At 32.6% G+C, this 21,182-nt stretch overlaps 3 protein-coding genes across 8 annotated transcripts; 1 reads left to right on the forward strand and 2 right to left on the reverse strand.

Annotated features, from left to right (window-relative positions):
* Window positions 1-1,873: 1,873 nt before the first annotated feature.
* On the reverse strand, window positions 1,874-6,193 carry LOC118057115 (uncharacterized). 6 transcript variants are annotated; one of them, XM_035069586.2, is made up of 5 exons: window positions 5,685-6,187; window positions 4,946-5,416; window positions 3,493-4,724; window positions 2,398-3,329; window positions 1,874-2,301 (listed from the first exon to the last, which is right to left on the reverse strand). In XM_035069586.2, the coding sequence occupies exons 3-5, from the start codon at window positions 4,688-4,690 to the stop codon at window positions 1,945-1,947; spliced, it is 2,487 nt and encodes an 828-aa protein (XP_034925477.1). In that variant the 5' UTR covers window positions 4,691-4,724; window positions 4,946-5,416; window positions 5,685-6,187; the 3' UTR covers window positions 1,874-1,944. The 6 variants fall into 6 exon arrangements, with proteins under 6 accessions (XP_034925477.1, XP_034925476.1, XP_034925479.1 ...); XM_035069585.2 differs by having other exon boundaries at window positions 5,613-6,187; XM_035069588.2 differs by having other exon boundaries at window positions 4,946-5,071; window positions 5,284-6,187.
* Window positions 6,194-10,242: 4,049 nt separating this feature from the next.
* LOC118057130 (PP2A regulatory subunit TAP46) lies at window positions 10,243-15,288 on the forward strand. Its single transcript, XM_035069616.2, has 9 exons — window positions 10,243-10,492; window positions 10,586-10,708; window positions 11,516-11,602; window positions 11,772-11,876; window positions 12,012-12,173; window positions 13,567-13,602; window positions 13,692-13,763; window positions 14,300-14,580; window positions 14,806-15,288. Exons 1-9 carry the CDS (start codon window positions 10,409-10,411, stop codon window positions 15,056-15,058), a joined length of 1,203 nt encoding a protein of 400 aa, XP_034925507.1. The 5' UTR covers window positions 10,243-10,408; the 3' UTR covers window positions 15,059-15,288.
* A 2,265-nt stretch (window positions 15,289-17,553) lies between these two features.
* Window positions 17,554-19,130, reverse strand: LOC118057131 (phytolongin Phyl2.2). Its single transcript, XM_035069617.2, has one exon. It carries the CDS (start codon window positions 18,821-18,823, stop codon window positions 18,035-18,037), a length of 789 nt encoding a protein of 262 aa, XP_034925508.1. The 5' UTR covers window positions 18,824-19,130; the 3' UTR covers window positions 17,554-18,034.
* Between the last annotated feature and the right edge of the window lie 2,052 nt (window positions 19,131-21,182).

Here is a 21,182-nt window from a genome sequence, read left to right on the forward strand (position 1 = left end):
AAGTTCGACCTTACATGGAAAGATGCTTTTCTACAACTTTGTTTCATTTTTTTTTATTGATTACAGGCTAGCGAGAAGTGTACATTTCACTAATTCAAGTTATGATTTAAAGATAGTTCAACTTGTATATATTAGTGCATAGTCTAATAATATATATTAAGTCAAGGTAATTAAAGAAATAGAGATCTCTATATTTTTTTTAATTTCCTTTATATTGGCCCTTAATTATGTATTAACTCTAGATGATATATATATAAAACTATAATTTAAGAAACATATAAAAATTTACTACTACTATAATATCAAACAAGTTCTTAATAACAAGAGGGAATAGTGCTATGAAAAGATGTCATACCTAACCTGAATTTGACCTAGTTTAGAATCTATGTATAAATTTATAAATTATTAAGTCAATTCAAATTAATTAATTTTATTTGGTTGGTGGCTGAAGGCAAAATGTATACCAAAACTTTTTTAAGTCAGGTCTGCTCTCAGTAAATCCTTCGTATAAAATAGATATGGAAACAATAGAGCATCTACTGATTCATTGCTCATTTTCATGGAGACTATGGACTAAGTTTATGACATGGTGGGGCATCTTTTGGTGCCTTTCTAAATCACTATATAGCTTCCTATTTGAATAGTCTCGCATGGTTTTTAGAATTCTTCAAAAGAAAGCATCACAACTCCTCTTCTTTTCGCATTATTTATATATTTATATTTCAATTAATTTTATGAATTTTAAAATTAATAACCATATAAGTTTTTAATAGTTTTGAGATTTGTGAGACTCAAACAGATAACTTGTAGAGAACAAACTTATGATTTAAATAATTAACTACTACTTTTCTATAAGAATATAAATGATTATGTATATATAAATTATGATTTAAGAAATATATAAAAAAGTTTATCGGTTGACTTATTAAACCAACAATCCAAGTTTTTTTTCTGAATTAATCCCGGATTAGTTGATCTGGCTAACTATGATTGTGTCATGGATTGAACCTATTTGGTAGTATCACTATTACATATCCTGGCGATGAATTTTTCATAGCGAAATTTACAAAAAGAAACGGATTATTTCACCGGAAGAAAGGATGGCGGAGGAAACCAGGTCGACAGAATATCAGTGATAGTAATTAATTGGGACAAGATCTTCCCGGAGATGTCGGAGCCCATGGAGGAGGAAAATCCGGTGTTAGCCCAAGGATCTCGATTTTTTAAATATGTTTAAAAGAATGTATTTACTATTTAGTTAAAATTTTTTAGATAAAATTTTACGGGCAAAATAAAATAAATAAATAAAAAGCAGATCTTTATGAATAAAAATGATGTTATTTTAACTTCTAGAATTAAATTTTAAAATTTATATATAAAAACTGGTGTAAAAATAAAAATTATATAATTAGCCATATAATTTTTTTATTTTTATAATCGTCTCTAAATGAAAAAAGAGAATGGTGTGGGCTTGGTCCTACTTGGGAACAAAAGAGATATGTATGCTGGACCTAGTATGTAAGTTGCTAATGCGCAAGCTAGCATAGCCAATAGGCACATGACCGGTGTAGAGTATGGTTTTAAAATCCAGTAGATTTAACAGGTTAAAACCCTGTTTAACTAAAATTAAAATAATATTGTTTAAAAAAAAGATAAGAAAAGAAAAAAACTTGAATATTCGGTTAAAAAATCTAGATTAATCTAGTGATCTTAAAAATCCAGTTATAATTCATTGATTATTTGCTTTTTTTAAAAACAAAAACAATATTGTTTTGTTTTATAAAAAAAAAAATTAAAGGTGGATTTAGAATAATCTAATAGCCTAATCAAAAACCATAACTTAGGAGCAAGATTTTAAAATTATGGTAAGGAAAAACTTAAACTCATGGAGATATAACTAATATATGTATATATATATTTATAAACATTTATAGTTGCTATATATCACAACCCTCTCATACGAATCATTCCCTCACAAGCTAGAGTGCCCCCAAGATCACCAATAATTCGAGCAATCCGAACTTCAAGTCCCCTTTGAACTTCTTGGAAAAGAGTTCTAATGCTGTCAGCGAAACGCTTCATGTCAAAGCTGCCGGCAGATTTTTCAAGCTCCTCGGGGACCTTGACGAAATCAGATGCAATCCTGGACTGAACTTCCACCAGTTTCTGTCCTGTCGCCACCATGTATCTCTGAACCTGAAACGTTTCCTCTAGGAACTGCTCTAATGTTTTAGTTTCTCCCTTCTTCCTAGCAGTGCTAGTGCCGGAATCTCTGCGACTAACGTCTGCATCATTATCATGCTGCAATTACAAGTGAGAGAAATGAAAATAAAAGGAAGTTTAGCCAAAATATGCAGAAACTCTTGAAATGCACCAGAGCAGCTGTGTAGGGCTTACCATGCGTTTGCAGAGTTCATCGGTCTTCTCTTGGAGCGACTGGTACTTGTTGACTTGTTTATTGAGCAAAGACATCAATGCTTGGAAGGCCTTCATCCCATTTTTTGCCTCATCACTGTTACCTGAATGTTCACCACTGTCTTGCTTTCCTGTCAATCTCTCGAGCATTAGAAGTTGCTGCTTCAGCCTCTTGATCTTGTAAGAAACTCCAAGAGCATGGAGGTCCATCCCCCATGTTGAATTATTTGTCTTCATCAATGACTGGCTAGTCAATGCTGTCTTTTCTACAGTATCAACCACCACTGGACTCGCACTTGCGTCTTGAGTGCAGCCTTGGGTGGAGACGTCCTTCTCTTCCTCAAACTCGTTTTCTGGAGATTGGACAGTTTTGCTGACATTTCTGGACTGGTTATGAAGGGCTTCCTCATCTTCTTCTTCTTCTTCTTTTTCAGTATTCTTCTCTTGAGATGTTTCCGTCAGATGTACCCTTTCCTCTTGATTGTTCTCTGTTGGTTCTTTCTTTACATTCTTGGCTCTGGACAAAATGGAATCATGGACTAGTGCTGGATCATCTAGAGATGAGCTTAAGTTGGCCTGTTGGTGAGACTGCGGTTTTATTTGTGCCTTGAGCTGGTCTTTGAAGTCGGTTGATTCTTTTTGCCTCTCCAATAACAAGGCTTCCAGTTTCATGTTTTCATGGCTGATCCGTGAAACATCCCGGTTCAGCCCTTCAATGTGAGACTGCAGACGCTTTGATTCTACTTCCATGCTCAGCATTCGCCAGCGAAAAGCTTCTAATTTCTCATCTTTAAGTCTCATTTGTTCCGCAAAAGCATCTATCTCTAAACGATGCCTCTTCTCAATGGTGGCTGCGTGCTTTCCTGCTTCCGAGCGAGCCCATCCTTCCGACCGCTTGCCGTCACCTGCAATTGCTTGCAAGAGAAAAACAGGGAAAGGAATGAAAACATTGAAAAGAGGAGATCTGGAGAAAAAAAAAGATGTCATAACTTGAGCATTAGGACTGTATTTCAGCTATGTATACCCAATGCTAGCAAAATATTAGAGTTTCATGTTAAATCAAGGATACTTTCTCACCTAGTTCATCACATCCTTCTGGTGAATAGAGGTTAGAAAGTGGCGAAGAAGCTTCCGAGCTCTTTTGAAACTCAGGATTCTCATACTCAAGATCATAATCAATTGACTGTGATCCGCCCTTTACAACTTGGGATGCCCCTCTTTTAGTTGGAGGATCTCCTGACCTCATCAGATTGGTATGGAGAGAAAACATACTTCTCAATGAATGCTTCTCCTGCTTAGACTCTGAAACAGATTTCCAACTTTCTGTTGTTTCTAGTTCAGCTTTCTTCTTCTTGGACTTCGAGAATTTAACCTCCTTTAAGAGCATTTTCTTTTCAGTTGCATCCAGCTTGGATTTCCTCAGAATTGCTGACAAGATCTTATCTTTCTGCTCCAAATCCTTTCTCACCTTCACAACCTCCATGGATAGTTTTTGGGTCAACATCATTGACTCCTCCTTTTGCTCCAAGACTGCATCAAGCTCTTTCCTTTTAGCTTCAAGTTGCCTTAGTGCTCTACCCATCTCAGCTTCAAGCTGCCGTTGGTTAGATACGAGCTCAAGGAAGGCAGTTTTGTGCTTCAAAATATCAGTAGAATGCTCTTGAGCCTTACGCTTTGCTGTTTCTCTCAATTCTTCTGCAATTTTTTCAGTCTTCGCTAATTTTTCTTCGATCTCCTTCCTTTTATGCTCCTCTTCCTCCACGGCCTTGTCCTTGGACTGCACCAGAAGTTTCATATCGTTCAATTCTTCATTAAATTCAGAAATAGCTTCTTCATTCTTCTTCTCAAGAACCCTCAATTCACTCATAAGACCTCCAATGTGCTGTCGAAGCTCCTTCCTTTCGATCAACCAGCTCTGCTCTTGCGATGCAGAGATGCTAACAGCAACTTTCTCATTCGCTTTTGCATCGTCACTCCTTGTTTTCTTCAGCTCCATGATCTCTTTCTCAGCAGTCTCAAGCTTATGAAGAAGCTCACAGTGTTCGCCGTCTGCTCCTTCTCTCTGGATTTTCCAAACAAGCAATCTCAAGAGATGAGCACTTCCTCGAAGCATTTCATCGCACAATTCTGACCATCTATCGTCTTCCTTAACAGGCTCTGTCAAGACTTTGAGAGCAAAGAGAGCACAAGAAACACCAAAATACATTGGATAGAAGCTGTCACTCTTCCCTTCTGAGACTATCAAATAAGAACCAGAAACCTCCTTTCCATCCATTTCTGAGAAATCCCCTTCTGTTCCTTTCAAAATGCTAATTGGGGAATTAAAAGTTAAGAAACAACTTTAATTAGAAGCAATCCCAGATAAGTTCTAATAAAAAACACATATATACTCGGTGGTCTAGCACAAATAATTGAGGCAAAAAGCATCTCAATAATTGAGAAACAGTAATGCACAGTGGCACACTTCTAGAGATACAAAAGGAAACATGAAATTCCATAATTCAAGAACAAATCATGCAGATGAACTTACTTCTGTAAAGGATTACAGATTCCTCAGCTCCAAAACCACAGGCCAAAGACTTCTGGGAAAGAAATTTAAGCTCAAAGACAGCAACTTTATGATCCAATGGAGACCTCAAGGACCACCTGCACCCAGCTGCAGAAAAACCTGTACTGCAATTATGATGTGAACAATAAATGACCAGAGAATGCCAAAAGCATTTGTATCCTTACACATGTACAAGGCTGCAAAATCAGTTAAAAAGGGATATAGTGTAACAGAATAGAAGAAAACAATGAAAAGTTTCCCATTTTTTGAGAGAGAAACTGATCATCCAAGAACTCCCCACTTCCACTACTTTTCAGTACCCTTTTTCCTTTCTATCCTTCTTCAAATCATGTGACAAACGTCATGCGAAACCAAAGCCCTGGACTCCTAGTAGCTTTTCACCATTTCCATATAGTAAGATCCAAGAGTTGAAGAAGACAAAAAGAAGCGTATCTGCATCAAGAAAGTCATTGGAATACAGTATTTATCCCATGTGGCTTGCCTGTCTAGTATACAATACAGTACAGTACATTACAAAAATACAAAAGAGAGATAAAAAAAAATAAAAAAAAGCTATTTCTTCAGTTATCATACGATTCCTCCAATGTGAAAATGGTTTTTTTCAAAGTTGATGACAACTCTCACCAACCTCTAACAGATCAGTCAATGATATCCTGTATGGTTTCAACGCGAGAAATATGAACCACAGAAGCTTCAATACCTTGACAGGGAGCACACTGTCATGTCCTTTTTACCATTCGTATCTTGCATCTGCGAATTTGAAGTAGTTTTTTAGCTAGAACCAGAAAGTCAAACCTCTTTGCCCCTAACTTACCCTAAAATAAGAAGAAGAAAACCCCGCCTCCCATTTTTATTAAAAAAAACCCACTTGATATAGATATTTAAAGAAACATAAAGAATCATGTAATAAGATTTGTTTTTTCGGTGAGGGGCAATTCCTGCAAATATCACTTTCAGTACGTATTTCACTGTCATCATGATGATCAATCCACCTAAGAGAAGCCAAGTCTTCATGGGGCCAAAAGGATTGGTCGCCTCCTCAATTTGCTTCCCTGGTTGAGACCTGTAAAGCATGCATGAACTTGCTCAACAAAAGCTGTACAAGTCCATTCCAAGATCCGCCATTGGAACCTCGACTTCATGTTCTTGGATTCATTAATTTGATTGTATACCAAGCAACCTCTCTCTCTCTCTCTCTCTTGCAGATATATAGTCACTGGAAATTACCACTTGCCTGCATTAGAAGGATAACAGCCTCAAAGACGACGACATTTTGGCTAGTTTCTGTTGTCTTATTATCATTGAAATATTGATACTGTGTTTATGATTTATTAGAATATATTAAACTAATCCTAGTGCTTGTATAATATCCCGTCTTCCTCAAACAGGCTGAGCATGATTTTTTCTTTTTTCTTAAATGATGAAGGGTAGGCTTCAAAAATGCCTCTACATAGTTTCGATTTTTGCTCTCGAATTATTATTTTTTTTGTTAACTTTACTCTTAAAATCTTAAGAAAAATCTTAATTAAAGACTAATTAATTTCATCTATTTTTTAAATATATATTTTCATCTGATAGTACTCTAGAAAACGATATCATTTTATAAGAAATTTAACTTTTTTTAATTAAATTATTCTAACAGAAAATCTTAATTAATTAAGAAATCAAACTAGTTTGAGAATAAAACTAATAATAAAAAACAGTTTGGAAGATAAAAATTCATCACAAGAAAGTCCAGACATTGAATCTTATTTGAAGAATGTCCTTTATATCACCGCATTCAATATTTCAAGAACAAGTGTATGATTATTTTTGTTTTTTAAAAATATTAATTTTTTTTACTTTAAATTAATTTTTATATCAAAAATAATTTTAAAAAAAAAATTAAATATTTTTAAATAAATAATATTTTAAAGAACAACCTTACAACTGTGAATTACCGGTATGAGTTATGGGGGCTTTCAAGTCAAGGTAAAAATATATTCTCCTGTTTTTCTTCCACTGTGCCTGTGATTGAGACCTTGCAGAGAACAAGCTACAAAGTCAACAAAATCATGCCTTCTTTAGTTCTAGACGTGGAAAAATATACTTTCTCCTTGATAGAGATTATTTATATATTAAAATAATATTTTATTTTTAAAATTTATTTTTATCATAAAAAAAAATTAAAAATTAAAAATTAAAAAAATTCATATAAAACTAAAAAATTTTAAATTTTAAAAAAACTGTGTCGCCATTTACTTTTCCTGCGGGGTTATGATAATTGCTTATGTGATTTGTAATTGTTCTTTTGTTGTTGTTTGTTGTTTATGTGATTTTTTTTTTTTTTTTTTGTTAGTTTTTTTTTTTCAATGTTTTTTATTATAATTATATTTTTTATTTTTTATTATAAAAATATATAATTTTATTAAATTTAATCACGTCTTCAATCTCAACTTTTAAAAAAAATACTTACAATGACTTAACAATTTTTTTACAATAGTTTTTATTAGAAAACAAATTAAAAAAAAACTTTTTTTTTGCCGTAAAACTATTTTAGATCGGCATGATAGAGCTTAAGCCGCGTATCTAATATGTCATAAATTTGTTTTAGTAAAGTTTGTTTGAAAGTGTGAGTGTAATTGTTTTTTTAAAATGTTTTTTATACTGAAATGTATTAAAATAATATATTTTTTTATTTTTTAAAAAAATTATTTTTGAGATCATCGCAACAAAACAATCTAAAAAAAAAAAAATTATTTTTTTATTAAAAAATTAAATTTTAAAAAAATATGAGTTAGCTTGTATTTCTAAATTCTCTCTTAATCTATGATGTAAGGAAACAAATCCAAATGGTAGTTAATGTTTTTATTTTAAGAGTTTAGTCTGATTAGTAAATGGATATTTACTTCCAAGTTTTTTTTTTTAATGATTCCAATTCGTAATAAATCAATTTCTTATAACTCTACTAATTTAAATGTAAACATTTATCTAATATTTTTTAAATTAAAAATATAAAAAATTATTTGAAAATAATATTAATACGGTGAACTGATGTGATAATGAGTTCATGGTATCGATAAAAAGCTCGGATTAATGGATTATTAGTCAATATATGAATTACTAGTTATATGGAAATACTAGGTTTAGGAGTTATTATTTTTAATTGGTTTTGTTTTTATTAAAAAAAAAGGTATAATCAAATTAGGTATTTTTTTTAAAAAACTGAAATCGGTTCAAAACTGACCAGTTTTGGTTCGGTTATTTTAAAATAAAAACTAATTTTTTATTTGGCTTGATTTTTTCAGTTTGACTAGGATTTTGGCCTGGCTTTTTTCTGATTTTTCTCGGGTTTTTTTGGTTTGGCTAGGGTTTTTTGGTTTAGGTTCGGTTTGATTTTTTTTGTTTCGGGCTTATAAAACCGAAACCAAACCAAACTGGTTGGGTTTTTAAAAATTCTAATCAATTTACCGGTTTTTTTTCATTATTCAATTTTTTTTGCTTATTTTTGTTATTTTCTCAATTTATTCAGTTTTTTAATTTTTTTTTCTACTCACTCCTGACTAGTTTAACTATGTTTATCATTTTTATTCAAAATAAATTTCTTAGTTCTGACCTAATCTAGTTTGAGTTTTAATCCATTCAATTTATGGAGTTACTCGTGACTGATCAAATTCAAAATCGATTGAAATTAAAACTTGATTTAGTTAAAGTATTTAGTCGTGATTTTGTGGAGCATTTAATAACTATAGTACTATGATATTTGACACCCTGGCTCTTGGACCACAAGTGAACACACCAAAAAATAAGTTAATGTACTTCTGAACTTGAGCACGAGACAGACAAAGACATAGCTAGACAAGCAATGAGACAACTATATTTGTGGAAGACAAGAAGCGACAAGGGGACCTCATGGCTTTTCAAGCATGAATTTGAGATGCATTTGTGTGATGAGATCATGTTTTTTTTTTAATAAAAAATTATTTTTTATAATTTTAAATTAATATTTTTTTAGTGGTTATTTATTGTTATTTTAATAAATTAATGTTAAAAATAAATAAAAAATATTATTTTGATTTATTCTCAAATAAAAAAATATTTTGAAAAGCAACATCTCTTGTGTTTTGTGTTCTTAAGCAGACTCTGAAAAGTGCTTTTAATTTATATTAAAATAATATTTTATTTTATTTTTAACATTAATATCAAAATCATATAAAAACATTTAAAAATATCAATATAATATTTTTTTGGACAAAATACAATTTAAAAGCTATATTATAATAGAAAATCAAGCGCACACCACACATTTTAAGGGTGTGTAGAAATGTATTAAAATAATAAAAAAATTTATTTAAAAAAAATTATTTTTGATATCAGAACATTAAAATAATCTAAAACATAAAATAAAAAATAAATTTAAACCTAACTTTTTAAATAAAAATTTATAAAATATAATTTGCACTATATTTTTAAACGGTGTCAATCTAGACCTCATAAGCACCAGATAGTCAATTAGGAAAAGATTATACACGCAACATGATATATTCACTTAGATCACCCTTTGTATATAACTTTGATAATTAATACACTATAAATTAATAATTTTGATAAAATAATACTGTTTTCAATTATAATTGAAATCTAAAGTTTAAATAATATTTTGATTAATTAATAAATTCCCATGGTCCCAAAAACATTAATTTATAAAAATCTAACTACATTTAATAAATATTACCATCCATCTCACAATCTGGTTTGTATCAAAATATTTATATATAATCTTGTAGATCCCTAGCCACACTCTGAAATGAATGATAAGTTTATTTTTTAAAAAAACAAAGGATCAATAATTCTATAATATATTTATTAGATCAATAAAATCAATTTTCTTTTTTTTTTCAAATATTTTTATACTTTTTATATTTTCTTATAAGTTTTTTACAATACATTTAAAAATTTATTATTTTTATTTTTTTCTAAAATATTACACAGCAAATTTTATTATGTGAACTTTTTAATTTATATTCCTGGCCTAAAAAAATTAAATTTATTTCCAAATATTTCCATGGGTGCATTAAGTATTGATGGCCTGTCTAATATCTGATAAAAAATTTTTTTGGGGTGATAGAAATATAAGTAAACGAAATTTAACTAAAAATTCTTGCTGATTAAAACTTTAATTAAAATATGACGTGGCAGTTTCTGGGTGGAGATTCCAATGACATGCAATTTAAGGCACGAACACAGAATCAAGATCTCTCTCTCTATATATATTTCTTGCAGCTGCCCCTTCTCCTCTCTGGCTTCTCATCCTTATTTTTGAAATTAATCATTTACAACAACAAATTTCTAATTCTACCCTTCAAAGTCCTGGCATAAAAATCCTCAAATTCAAACCCCAAATCAAATTCTAGTTTTTTTCGTTTTCTAGTGGGTGAATTGATAATGGAAGACTTGCCCCTTCCTTCTCTCTTCGATCAAGCTTCAAAAATCCATCTAAAAGCAACAGAATCTGGTTCCAATGATAAGGTATAACATTTTCTCATTAGATTTTTTTTTTCAAAGTTTGTAACTTTTTTTAATTGATTTTAGGGTTTTTATTGATTGATTTGATTTTGACAGGAATTGGTGAAGAAGGGAATTGAAGCACTGGAGAATTGTGAGGAAATGATTAGTAAATTGGGTTTATTTTCTTCTAATGAGACTAAAGAGGATATTAGCACTACCAATCTCAAGTATATTCTGGTAATGTTTAAATTTGTTCATTTTCTCTCTTTATTTTAGTTTTTTTTTAAAAAAAAACAAGTTATGAAACTTCAGAGATTTCTAATTGATGGGCTGGTTAAAAAAACGAGAAAGTTTTCTTTTTCTTGCTTTTTGAATTATTAATTTTGGATGAACTAAATGTAGGAAATAATCCCTAATGATGAGTTTTTAGTATCAAAATGGAACTGTTAATATATCATGAAGTTACTTTCTTAGGTTGAAATACAAGGGACTCGTGGTTAGGTTTTAACACTTGAGGGAGTGAAGGAAGTAGTGTTGTTCTAAGTTGGTGCAGTGGTTTTAGCTTTGTGTTGTATGATGATTGTTATGGTATGGTGCTATGTGGAATTAAATTGGGGACACAAAAAATTTGGAACGGTTGTTGGAAATGTTATTTAGCTCAGACAGGAGAAGTCTAAAAATGTGGTAACTTATAATGTTGATAGTTTTTATGTTTTATGTAGGGTGGGTGGGGTGAATTAGGAAGGTCTTGAAATGAACCTCAAAGCTCGAATCTTTTATAACCTAATGGCTTTTTGCTGGTTAATTTCCCTTTTCATTCCCATTCAATTAAATGTCAAATGTAGACTTTGAAGCTTGGTTTTTTTTTTTTTTCCATTTAATTGACAGTGATGGAAATGATTTTCTGGGATCAAATTGGAAATCTACATGTAAATGGCTGTTGTAACTGCTGGATTTATGAACTTTGTAAACTTGCTAGTTTTACATCAGAAAGAATTCAGTAAGAAAATTGATTTCTAACTTGATAGCTTATCACAATTGCAGGTTCCATTTTATCTGGCAGAGCTGACTGAAAACATTGCTCAGGATGATAGGATACAAATTTTAAAGGCTTCCCAGGCAAAGTTAAAGGTGACTTCTGTTCATTGTCTGAAGTACATAGTCTTAAGTTTGCTTGCCAACATAGCAGCTGCCAGCAGAGCTTCTGGGCATATATTTTTTCTTCAGTACTTAATGTTTTCTGCATGTTTTGAGGTTTTGTTATATATCAGTTGATATTTATGAAGGCAACTTGTTCTAGGAATTCCTCTCATTTTGTGAGGCAATGGAACTTGTACCAGAGGAGGAGTTGCAAACATTTTCTCAAGGGACTCCAAATACTTTTGCAGATCGAAGGGCTCTAAAGGTAGCTTCAAGTCTTTGTCAATACTTTCTTACAATCAAAACTACTCTGATGCATCATAGTTTTGTTGAGCTTCCTTTGCAACATGGGGCTTTTTTAGCTCCTGCACTCACAACCCCATCATGTGCCTCTATACAGATTGCCAGATACAGACGCCAAATAGCTGCAGAAGCAAAGCTGGAGAAAATAAAGGAGCAGAAAGAGCGGCGTTTTCATTCAACTAAAGCTGCAGCAGTGTCAACTCTGGTTGAGGCCGGGGAGGAAGACCTGCTGGATGACGATGGAGAAGAAGAGCGGGAGGTTAGTTGTTATCTATGCCTTTACAGGATAAGCTGTAAAAGTGACCTGAAGTACTTTAGCACAGTAGTTTAAATTTTTGTAGTCTATTTTTAACTTCCACCACTTCAGATTTGGAGTGGCTGAATGCATAAGGGTCTGATTCAATATAGTTGATGAGAGGAGTGTGACTATGGAGTCTTAAAACATATTGTTTTAGCACATTAATCACTTGTAATTGTGCTTTTGAGCACTTCATTAGTAGTTGTTGAGACAATTTCCTATCAGTCCCCTGGGAAACTTGGGCACCGGCCTATTTGTTAGAAGTTCCAAGCCTTTGTAACATTTCTTTGGGATATTAACAGTATAATTAACTCATTGTTTTTATGCTTAAGGGTTGATTCCATGCAGTTGGTGGGAGGGGTGTGCCTGTATAAGTAGCATTGAAAATTACTTTTCCATAATTACCTCATCTGTAGTTGCTTTTTCTAAACTGTTCAATATTGAACCAATTTCCTATCACTCACTAGGGTAATTTTTACACTGACATGTTAATTTGAAGTTCGAGTCTTTCTAAGTTTTCTTTAGGAAAATTAACAGTATAATCAACTCATTATGTTTATGCTTCTCTGGACTATTGGTTTGACAGCCTTGTAACTAGAAATAATGACTTCATCATGTCTCACTATTGTGAGCCTTTGCTTTTGATGTTATACTTGGTCGTAGCTTGTTTGAGTCTGTGAGCCCTATGCTAGTGTTTTTGTTTGATTTCAAAAATGTAGTTTTGCTCATGCAGTGTATTCTCTAACAGTCCAGTACACCCATTTTTGCACCAGTTAATTTAACTACTTCATTTATAATTATCCTCAGCTCTAAAGAAATACAATAATGCTGATGGTACCAATATGTTAATCATTTTCATTACTAACCAATGATGTTTTATTAGTTATTGCATTTCAAAATTATAGAAATGTTGTTAAATGCAACTAGTCAGATTACTGTGATTTGGAAAAGCTTTCCTGAAATATAATCGCCACACAAGTGTGTTAGTGAAAGTGTTATTATTCCTAGCATTGTTCAGAGAATAAGATGTAGAGCCTGGTTTTGTATTTCCATTATTGTACACTTTTGTTTCGTGCTAATGCAACTTTCACATTGATAGGTTGCACAAATAAGTTTTTCCCCATGATGAAGAAAGTAGTTTGGCTTCTAGGTGTTCATTTTGTTCTTTTTTTTATCAAACTTGAATAGTAGATGCTTGAAAACTTGACAGAATTTATGGAGTTAATTGGTTGTAGTATGTTTATTAACAGTTCTACATATATTCACAAAAAGAAGCAGCTGTACATGTAATTTGTAGTTTTTTTCTTTCGCAAAGTTGAAGTGTTGCTGAAATCACACTGTTCTTTTTTTGCAGGCTTGGATTATTACCATCTCTTTGGCTATCAGTAAGGTAGGTCCTATATTTCTTTATAGTCTCTGCCATGTTCTACTTGTCTTTCATATATCCAACTCTCACACTGCTGTATTACCATTCTTCAGGCAATTGATCTGCTGGAAATGTTAAAGAAGGAGGAAGAAATGCTTTCAGCTGTAAAGGAAAGACAACTAAAGGTATTAGCACATTTAAATCTGAAGTGGCAGAGTTTTTTGTAGTTGTGTTTTTTGGAGATCTATACGCTGTACCACTGTCCTGTGAGTTTTCATTATTTGTAAATAGCTGTGATGGAACATATCTACCAGCAATTATTTTTTTTAGCGCAGAGATCATCCCTTAGAGGATATTTTTATTTTTTCAGTAGGCACTGGATGAAGACTCTCAGATTTACAGCTCTAGTGATTATTGTAGAGATTATTCCTTGGAAAAGTATAATGGTGCTAAAGATTTGCACCATTTCATCATTAGGTTGCATTCGTTCCATTCTTTTGCATCATCAGGTGGCCATGATTCTTTACTTCTCCATCATCAAATATTAAGGTTTTTCTGACATGAAAGTTAGTATTCCTAATAGTGTTATTGTGTATTTTATTGTAATCATGGTTAGCAGCACTGTATAATTCAGTCTTTATGCCTATTTCATCCAGCTGTCCATGATGATGAGTTTATTGCATTAACATGGATGCAGTAATTATCTTGACTTATATTTCAGGGAGGGGACAAAGCTTTTTCCCAGATGATTCTTGATGAACGTGCCAAGAAAGCTGAAGATTGGCATCGTGATGCTGCAGTAAAAGCAAGGTATACTCAACCGGCACCGCCTATCACATGTGCTACTTTTGCTCAAGATGTTTTAGAAGGGAGAGCAAAGGTTTCAGAAGCACATGATCACAAGCACCTGCCAGTGACATTCGGACCAGCAAGTATTGTGGGTGGAAGCCTATCAAACGAAAGGGAAAGGATGACAGCACAGGTCTTCCAACCTGGCCATAGGTGTGTTTCCATGCCCTGATTATTAACACTTAAATTGGATGCCTGTCATCAAAAGATAGTGTTTTTGGTTTTGTCGCTTAGGAATGGAGGAGGGAAGACTTCCAACATTGATCCCTTCCTTTCTAATTACTTAAATATTTAAGTATCAAGTGGGAATAGTTGGGCCCTTTCGCTTTCATAATAAGCCTCTTATTCTGATATAATAATTTGAATATTATCTGGAAGGTTGCCAACCATGAGTATAGAAGAAGCTGGGTTGAAGGAGATGGAGATTATGAATAAATGGCAAGAGAGAAACGTTAAATTCATGGAAGAAGCAAACTCTGCATGGTACAAGGACGATCAGAAATTAAAACCAAGCGAAGAAGAGGATGAAGATGATGACGATGCTGCTGTAGAGAAGGCAAGAGCATTTGATGACTGGAAAGATGATCATCCTCGCGGTGCTGGCAATAAGAAGCTCACCCCTTGTGGTTAAATTTGGCAAGTGGTTTCTGTATCGGTGATGTATTCTTTTGAACACAGCTAAAACTCATCCTTTGCTCCTCAAATATTGCCCTTACAAATTTTGGATCGTTGTTTTTGTTTTGGTGTTCAGTTGAAAAGTTTACACTGTATTATATTTATCTCGATACAAATGAGAACAACTTGTGTTCACGCAGTTTCTGCCAATCGTGTTGTTGAAAGTGGCTTTTCTTTTTGAGTTTATTTCTTGTCTTGGATAATGGGATGGAGTCCGTCCTTGCCCAATTCATAAATCTAAATCCCCATCTCTGTGACTTGCATGTTTTCGTATGCAGAAACCAATTTGTCACAATAGTGCTGTAAGATATAGTGAAGGTAATGCCTATGATTTTTCTGTCACTGTTCATTTGATTCTCTCCTCTTACAATTTGATAGCTCTCAGAGAGGGGCATTGAATATAGCATATTTTTCAATGGAGAACTGTGGTTAGTAATTAATGTTATGGCTTGGTGGTTAGATCACCGGATCTTTGAATTCTTGTCGCCTCTAGGCCTCAAGAAGGCATGGAGAGAGCAGCACATTTGTCAGATGATTTTCAAGTATCTTGGGTGTATTATGACTTGTAGGGTCCCAAAGACATGGTCATTTCAAAACGATCTTATATAATGAAGGATATGGACAAGCAGATACTGCAATAAGATGATGTCGCTTCTCAAATGCATCTCTTCAGTTTTTTTAAGTGATTTGATGTCACATTGTATTAAAGTAACATTTTCTTTTGTCCTAGTTTAATCTAATTTGAATTCCAGTAATATGTTAATAGAATTATTTGAATTTCCTTGACTTCTCTTCGGTTTTATCTTGGCATCAGAACTGCAAGATAAATTTAATTAGTAAACACAACCCATTTTCACCTAAGAAACATCTCAGCACTGGAAAATGATAAAACATGAACGTACCCCAACTATTGCGTTTCCAAAGAAGCTGGAATGCTTATATTAGAAAATACAACTCAGCAAAGCCATAAGCAACCACTACTTCGAAGTTTGATGGACTTGCTGAGGAGAGCTTTTATTAGCTGCTGTATGGATGCTAATTAGAGAAGGAAACCAGCAAAGCAGACAGAAGAATTCAACTGCTTGATATGTATTAGGGTTAACTGACCAAAAACTTGAATGGTTTTATGCCATAGATCTTGACAGAACAGACTCTCAAAATACACAGAAAGAAACTTGAAATAGCTTTACGCGCATGAAAGTGTCAACAATACAGGTGCAGAGACGAGATCTATCTCATTGACTAGGACATGGGAATGGGGGATCAGGAATTTTAACCAAGAACTGGCCTAGAGGCATCCCTGTCATTCAATGCATGGGGTTAGAAAAAGGATGCAATCAACTCAGTTTCTTAGCTATATCTGCAAGAGTTTTGGGCATCTCAGCCATACAGGAAGACATCATGAACAACAGAACAAGCAATATCTAATGAAGTCAAGGATAACAGTAGCTAAATGACCTTGCCATGCACGCTCCCGACAGTTCTATGAAATGCAAAAACCCTATGACAATAGTAGAACTGCAAATTGCCTTGGATCTTAATAGAATAGTACAAAAAGCTGGTTCTCTGCAAGCAGTTATTTGTCAGTGTATTTACGAGTTCGTCAGCTAAAACAATGAAGAATAAATCCCCTTGTCAAACCATGAGGCTAGTCTGAAATAATAAAGCCTAGCAATGACCAAGGTTTTGTTGATAGTGGCTAAATTAAATGATGGGAACCAGTACCAGAACGCCGAGAGTAGAAATCACGCGGTTATTATCAAGAAATAATGATAAGAACAGCTTTAATTCCTTGTCTGTGAATATGCCAAAATCCTTTTAAGTTTACAAGGACATTGCATGAGCTTAAAATGTCTGATGTCAACTTCAATAAGATGTTCATCTCCCATTGCCTAAAAATTGAATGGGAAGCTGCCAAAGTGGCAGCTCGTGTCTGACATCTGAGTCTCAAAAGAACCAACCTTTATATCGTGAAACATATTTTTTCAACTTTAAACATCGATTTCCTTGCATCATGCAGTAAAGAAAAACCATGATAGATGGATGACATCGAGAGAATAGATGGATGGCGAAGAGAATTAGGACGAGAGTTTTGCAAGGCTAGTTTATGGACTTCTTTAATCTATTCGTTCGAGAATTGACAGTAATAGATGGACTCCTTGCATTTTGACAGAAGAAAAACATGCATACCTCCATGGATGAGATTGTGGAAAACTGCAACACCCCTTCTAACCTAACTCCCAGAGCAAAAAAAAACTCAGGGAGGTAAAGCTCTGGCCTCTTTGTTCAATCCAACATGTATAGCCAAACGAGACACGCAAACTTAGAACTAGCTTGTTCTGTCATTTTGCCGTAAGCAGCCGATAAACATCCATAAAAAACATTTAAATGGTAATCTAAAAGATATAAGACAATAAGAGAAAACTTGGCAATGTAAAAAGAACAATGAAAGACGAGAAGAGAAAAATATATTGCAGCCAGATCCAAGAAGTTCCAGTGAAACATAGACATTCTGAAAAAAATAACTTCTGCTCGGGCAACCAAAGAGAGCAACAGAACATCAGCAGAATCATTGACAACTAAAAACGAAGGGAAGAAGACACCATCGGAAAAAAGCCTGCACAATTTATATATGTGGCTTGTACATACACACCCCGCCGTTGCAAGAAGATGTGCATATAAAACATTGGAGCTCTGTCATTTCTCCAGAAATTGATGGAACAAAGAGTTGAAGAACTTACCAATTGATGCCACTACGGAACTTGCGAGCCGGTCAATAATAATTATTCTTAGAATCCAATTATATCTTCTTCCCTGTCTTTGATGTAGAAACCTTAACCAGCTCCAATGTTAATAACCAATATACAAGCAGAACACCCCCAATATACTAGCATATCAATAGTATCCCCCTTTGGATTTGAATACCTCCAATTCAACCATCAATGCACTTAAGCCCTCTGCAAACCCACAACCAAACCCCAAACAAAACTGCACAAACAATCAGATCCAATATCAAAACCACCCAAACATGCTTCTTCCAAATCTGTTTAGCCTTTTGCTTGCCATCCCCCGTATAAAACCCACCACTCTTTTGCATCATCGTAACCGAAAACTCCCTACTTCCATTCTCACCAACACCACTCGCCTTGTTATTATCCAAATCACCACCATGATGATCTCCATTAGCCTCTCCTGGTGATCTCTTCTTTTTCTTCATCAAGACTTTACTTGGCTTCGGAAGCAAAGGTCTAATCACAGCTCCCTTCGCTTTCGTCGAATCCAAGCTTGGATTCCTACTATCCTTTGTTGATTCCTCCATTAAAGCATTCACCAAGTCAGCATCCAGCGCCAATATCTGTCTAAACACAAACCGCAATTCACCTTGGAAACAAAAGGAACCCATCTTTTCACCATCTTTCATCATCTTAGCCCCCAAAAACTCCTCAAAAGCATCCTTTACACGGTTCAAAAACCATAAAGACTCAGACTTCTGGAGATTCTCATCAAAAATAGCAAAATAGGCAAAAGGGTCATCAATTAAGAAAGTGTAAGTCTTGTTGCGGGTTGTATGGGAAAACATGGAATGGTTAGGTGGGGTTTCCTCTATGCATCTTTGACCAATGATTTCAATTCCTGATTCTTTTGATGATGAGAACTCAGCAAGAACTGTAGGTCCTTTAGCAATGCAAGCATAGAAAACATGATTTGGATTGGAAATCATTGAAGGGTTTTTGGTTTGTTGATCTTTAGAAAAAAGAAAAGGAAGGATCTTTTCAAGAGGAAGGAATTGAATTGAAGAAAAAAGAGGAATTTTGCATTGCAAAGTTGAAAACTTTGTATTTTTTTTCTCTCTAAAGGAATTCTCTCCTTTAGGAATCTCTAAAAAATTATCTCTCTCTCATTTTTTGGAGATTTGGATTTTTGTTAGCCTGTTTGCTTTGATTGTTTTTCCCTTCTCTCTCTAGGGTTTGGAAATGGAGAAGAAAAGAAAAGAATTGAAACCATTGATATGTACAAGAAATAGAATGGCTGCTATCTTCGTTAAACTTTCCCTGTCTGAATTTTTTAATTACATAAATACCCTTTCAACTCTTATTTGGATGTAGCAATTTTGTGACTTGGTGCTTTCATTTGCATCTTGTTTGACTTGATGACAGGGGAAAAGAAAAATAAATAAATAAAAAAGCCTTATTCTTCAATAAAGTCCTTCACAAGCCCATAGAAATGAAATCCATTGAGTTAATTAAATCAATTCTAGTTAATTTAAATTAATTAAAATAATATTATTAAAAAAAAATTAATTTGAATTTTATTAGAGTTTCAGATCAACAGAATTACACAAAACCAATTTCTTTTTATTTTTTTAAATTTTATTCAGGTCAAGTCTCAGATTAATTTTATTATACCAAATTTAATAACCATAGTTATTTTAATTTTTTAAAAGTCAAAATAATATCCTTATAAAAAGAAATTAATCTGGATTTTAATAAAACGGATCACATAAAATCAATTCCTTTTTATTTTTTTTTAAAATTTCACTCAAGTCAAGTTCCCGGATCATTCTTATTGAATTGAATTTAATAACCATGCACATGCATCTTTCTTTTAAGCTATAACAAAAAAAAATGAGGACCTTGACATTGCTTTTACAAAATATGTATGGCTTTTTGTTATTCATGCAACCTTCTTCTTCTTTTTCTTTCACGACAAGGAATTCGAGCTAATGATTTTTTTTTTTTTTTTAGTGTAGATAAGATAAATTTCAAACAAGGATAACAACATTTATTGACTTGGTTGATAGTCCACAATGATATTAAAAAAAAAAAAAAAACTGAGAATTCTTACATATTCATGTAAGGTGAGACTTGAAATATGATGTCATAATTTTCACCTCTTGATAAATTAGCAATTCTTAGGTTTTGATCATAAAAATTATGATTTGTTAATGGTTAAATGTATATTTGGCACTGCGGTACTTTTAACTTTTTAAAATATTTTTTATTTTTTTTACATAAAAAAATATTAAGTTATTTTTTTTTTATGTTTTATGATGATTTTAATATAATGGTGTCAAAATATAAAAATAAAACATGTTTTTAAAATTTTTTAATTAAAATATACTCTTAAAAAATATTTTATACTATACATCAATGAGCACAAGATGGTGTCATAGTAATCACCAAATGAGTAGATGGAGCAAACTAGAGAGAGGCTCATGTCTTTTGATGGGAATTTGAATTTTCTTTTGGATTCTTTCATGGAAGTCTCCAATCTTCTTGGAAAAAAAAAAAAAAAAGAGAAAGATTATACTTTTATATACATAAAAAAAGTGCCTTGAGAGAAATTTTACTCAATTGCTAAAAGAAAATATGTGTTTTCATAGAATTTTCAGAAAATCACTTTATTCTTCTTTTGCAAACAAGCAAAAGGGTAAGAAAAAAATAGAGAGAGAGAGAGAGTAGAATTATTTATTTATTTTTATTATTATTATTATTATTATAAATGTTTGAATCAACTTACAAATATCTCAACTAATTCTATAAATATTAAAATTAAAAATCATATAAATTTTTAATAAAACAAGATTTATTATAAATGATTAAATGCAACAGAGCAAGCAATGTACTTTTATGGTAATATTCCTTTTGTGGTTCGTTTGGGCAAATCTTTGGCACAACATACAAAGCTAAAATTTAAGAAAAAGAACACACACAGGGAAAGTTTATTAAGATAAATCATCACATCTCTTGTAAAAATTCAAGAGATGACTGATTTATTATGTAATAATATGTTTGGTTTATTTTTTATGTACCATGTATTATAAAGATGAGTTATTTGCAATTTTTTTCATTGAGAAAAAACTAATATTAATATAATATTAGTTTTGTTTTTGTTCATGTGATTGTGGTTGGTATAATGGTCTTCTGTCTTTTATCTAATCATGGGAAAAAAATTATTTGGTTGGTCAAATAATTTCTATTTATTTGCACTAATCTCGTATATAATTATATTTCAAACCTTTGATTTTTATAAAAATTAAAATAACATGTTTTTTTATTTATAAAGATCTGTTTTTTTAT

The sequence above is a fragment of the Populus alba genome, chromosome 15 (genome assembly GCF_005239225.2).
Source record: "Populus alba chromosome 15, ASM523922v2, whole genome shotgun sequence".
NCBI classification, from domain to species: Eukaryota; Viridiplantae; Streptophyta; class Magnoliopsida; order Malpighiales; family Salicaceae; genus Populus; species Populus alba.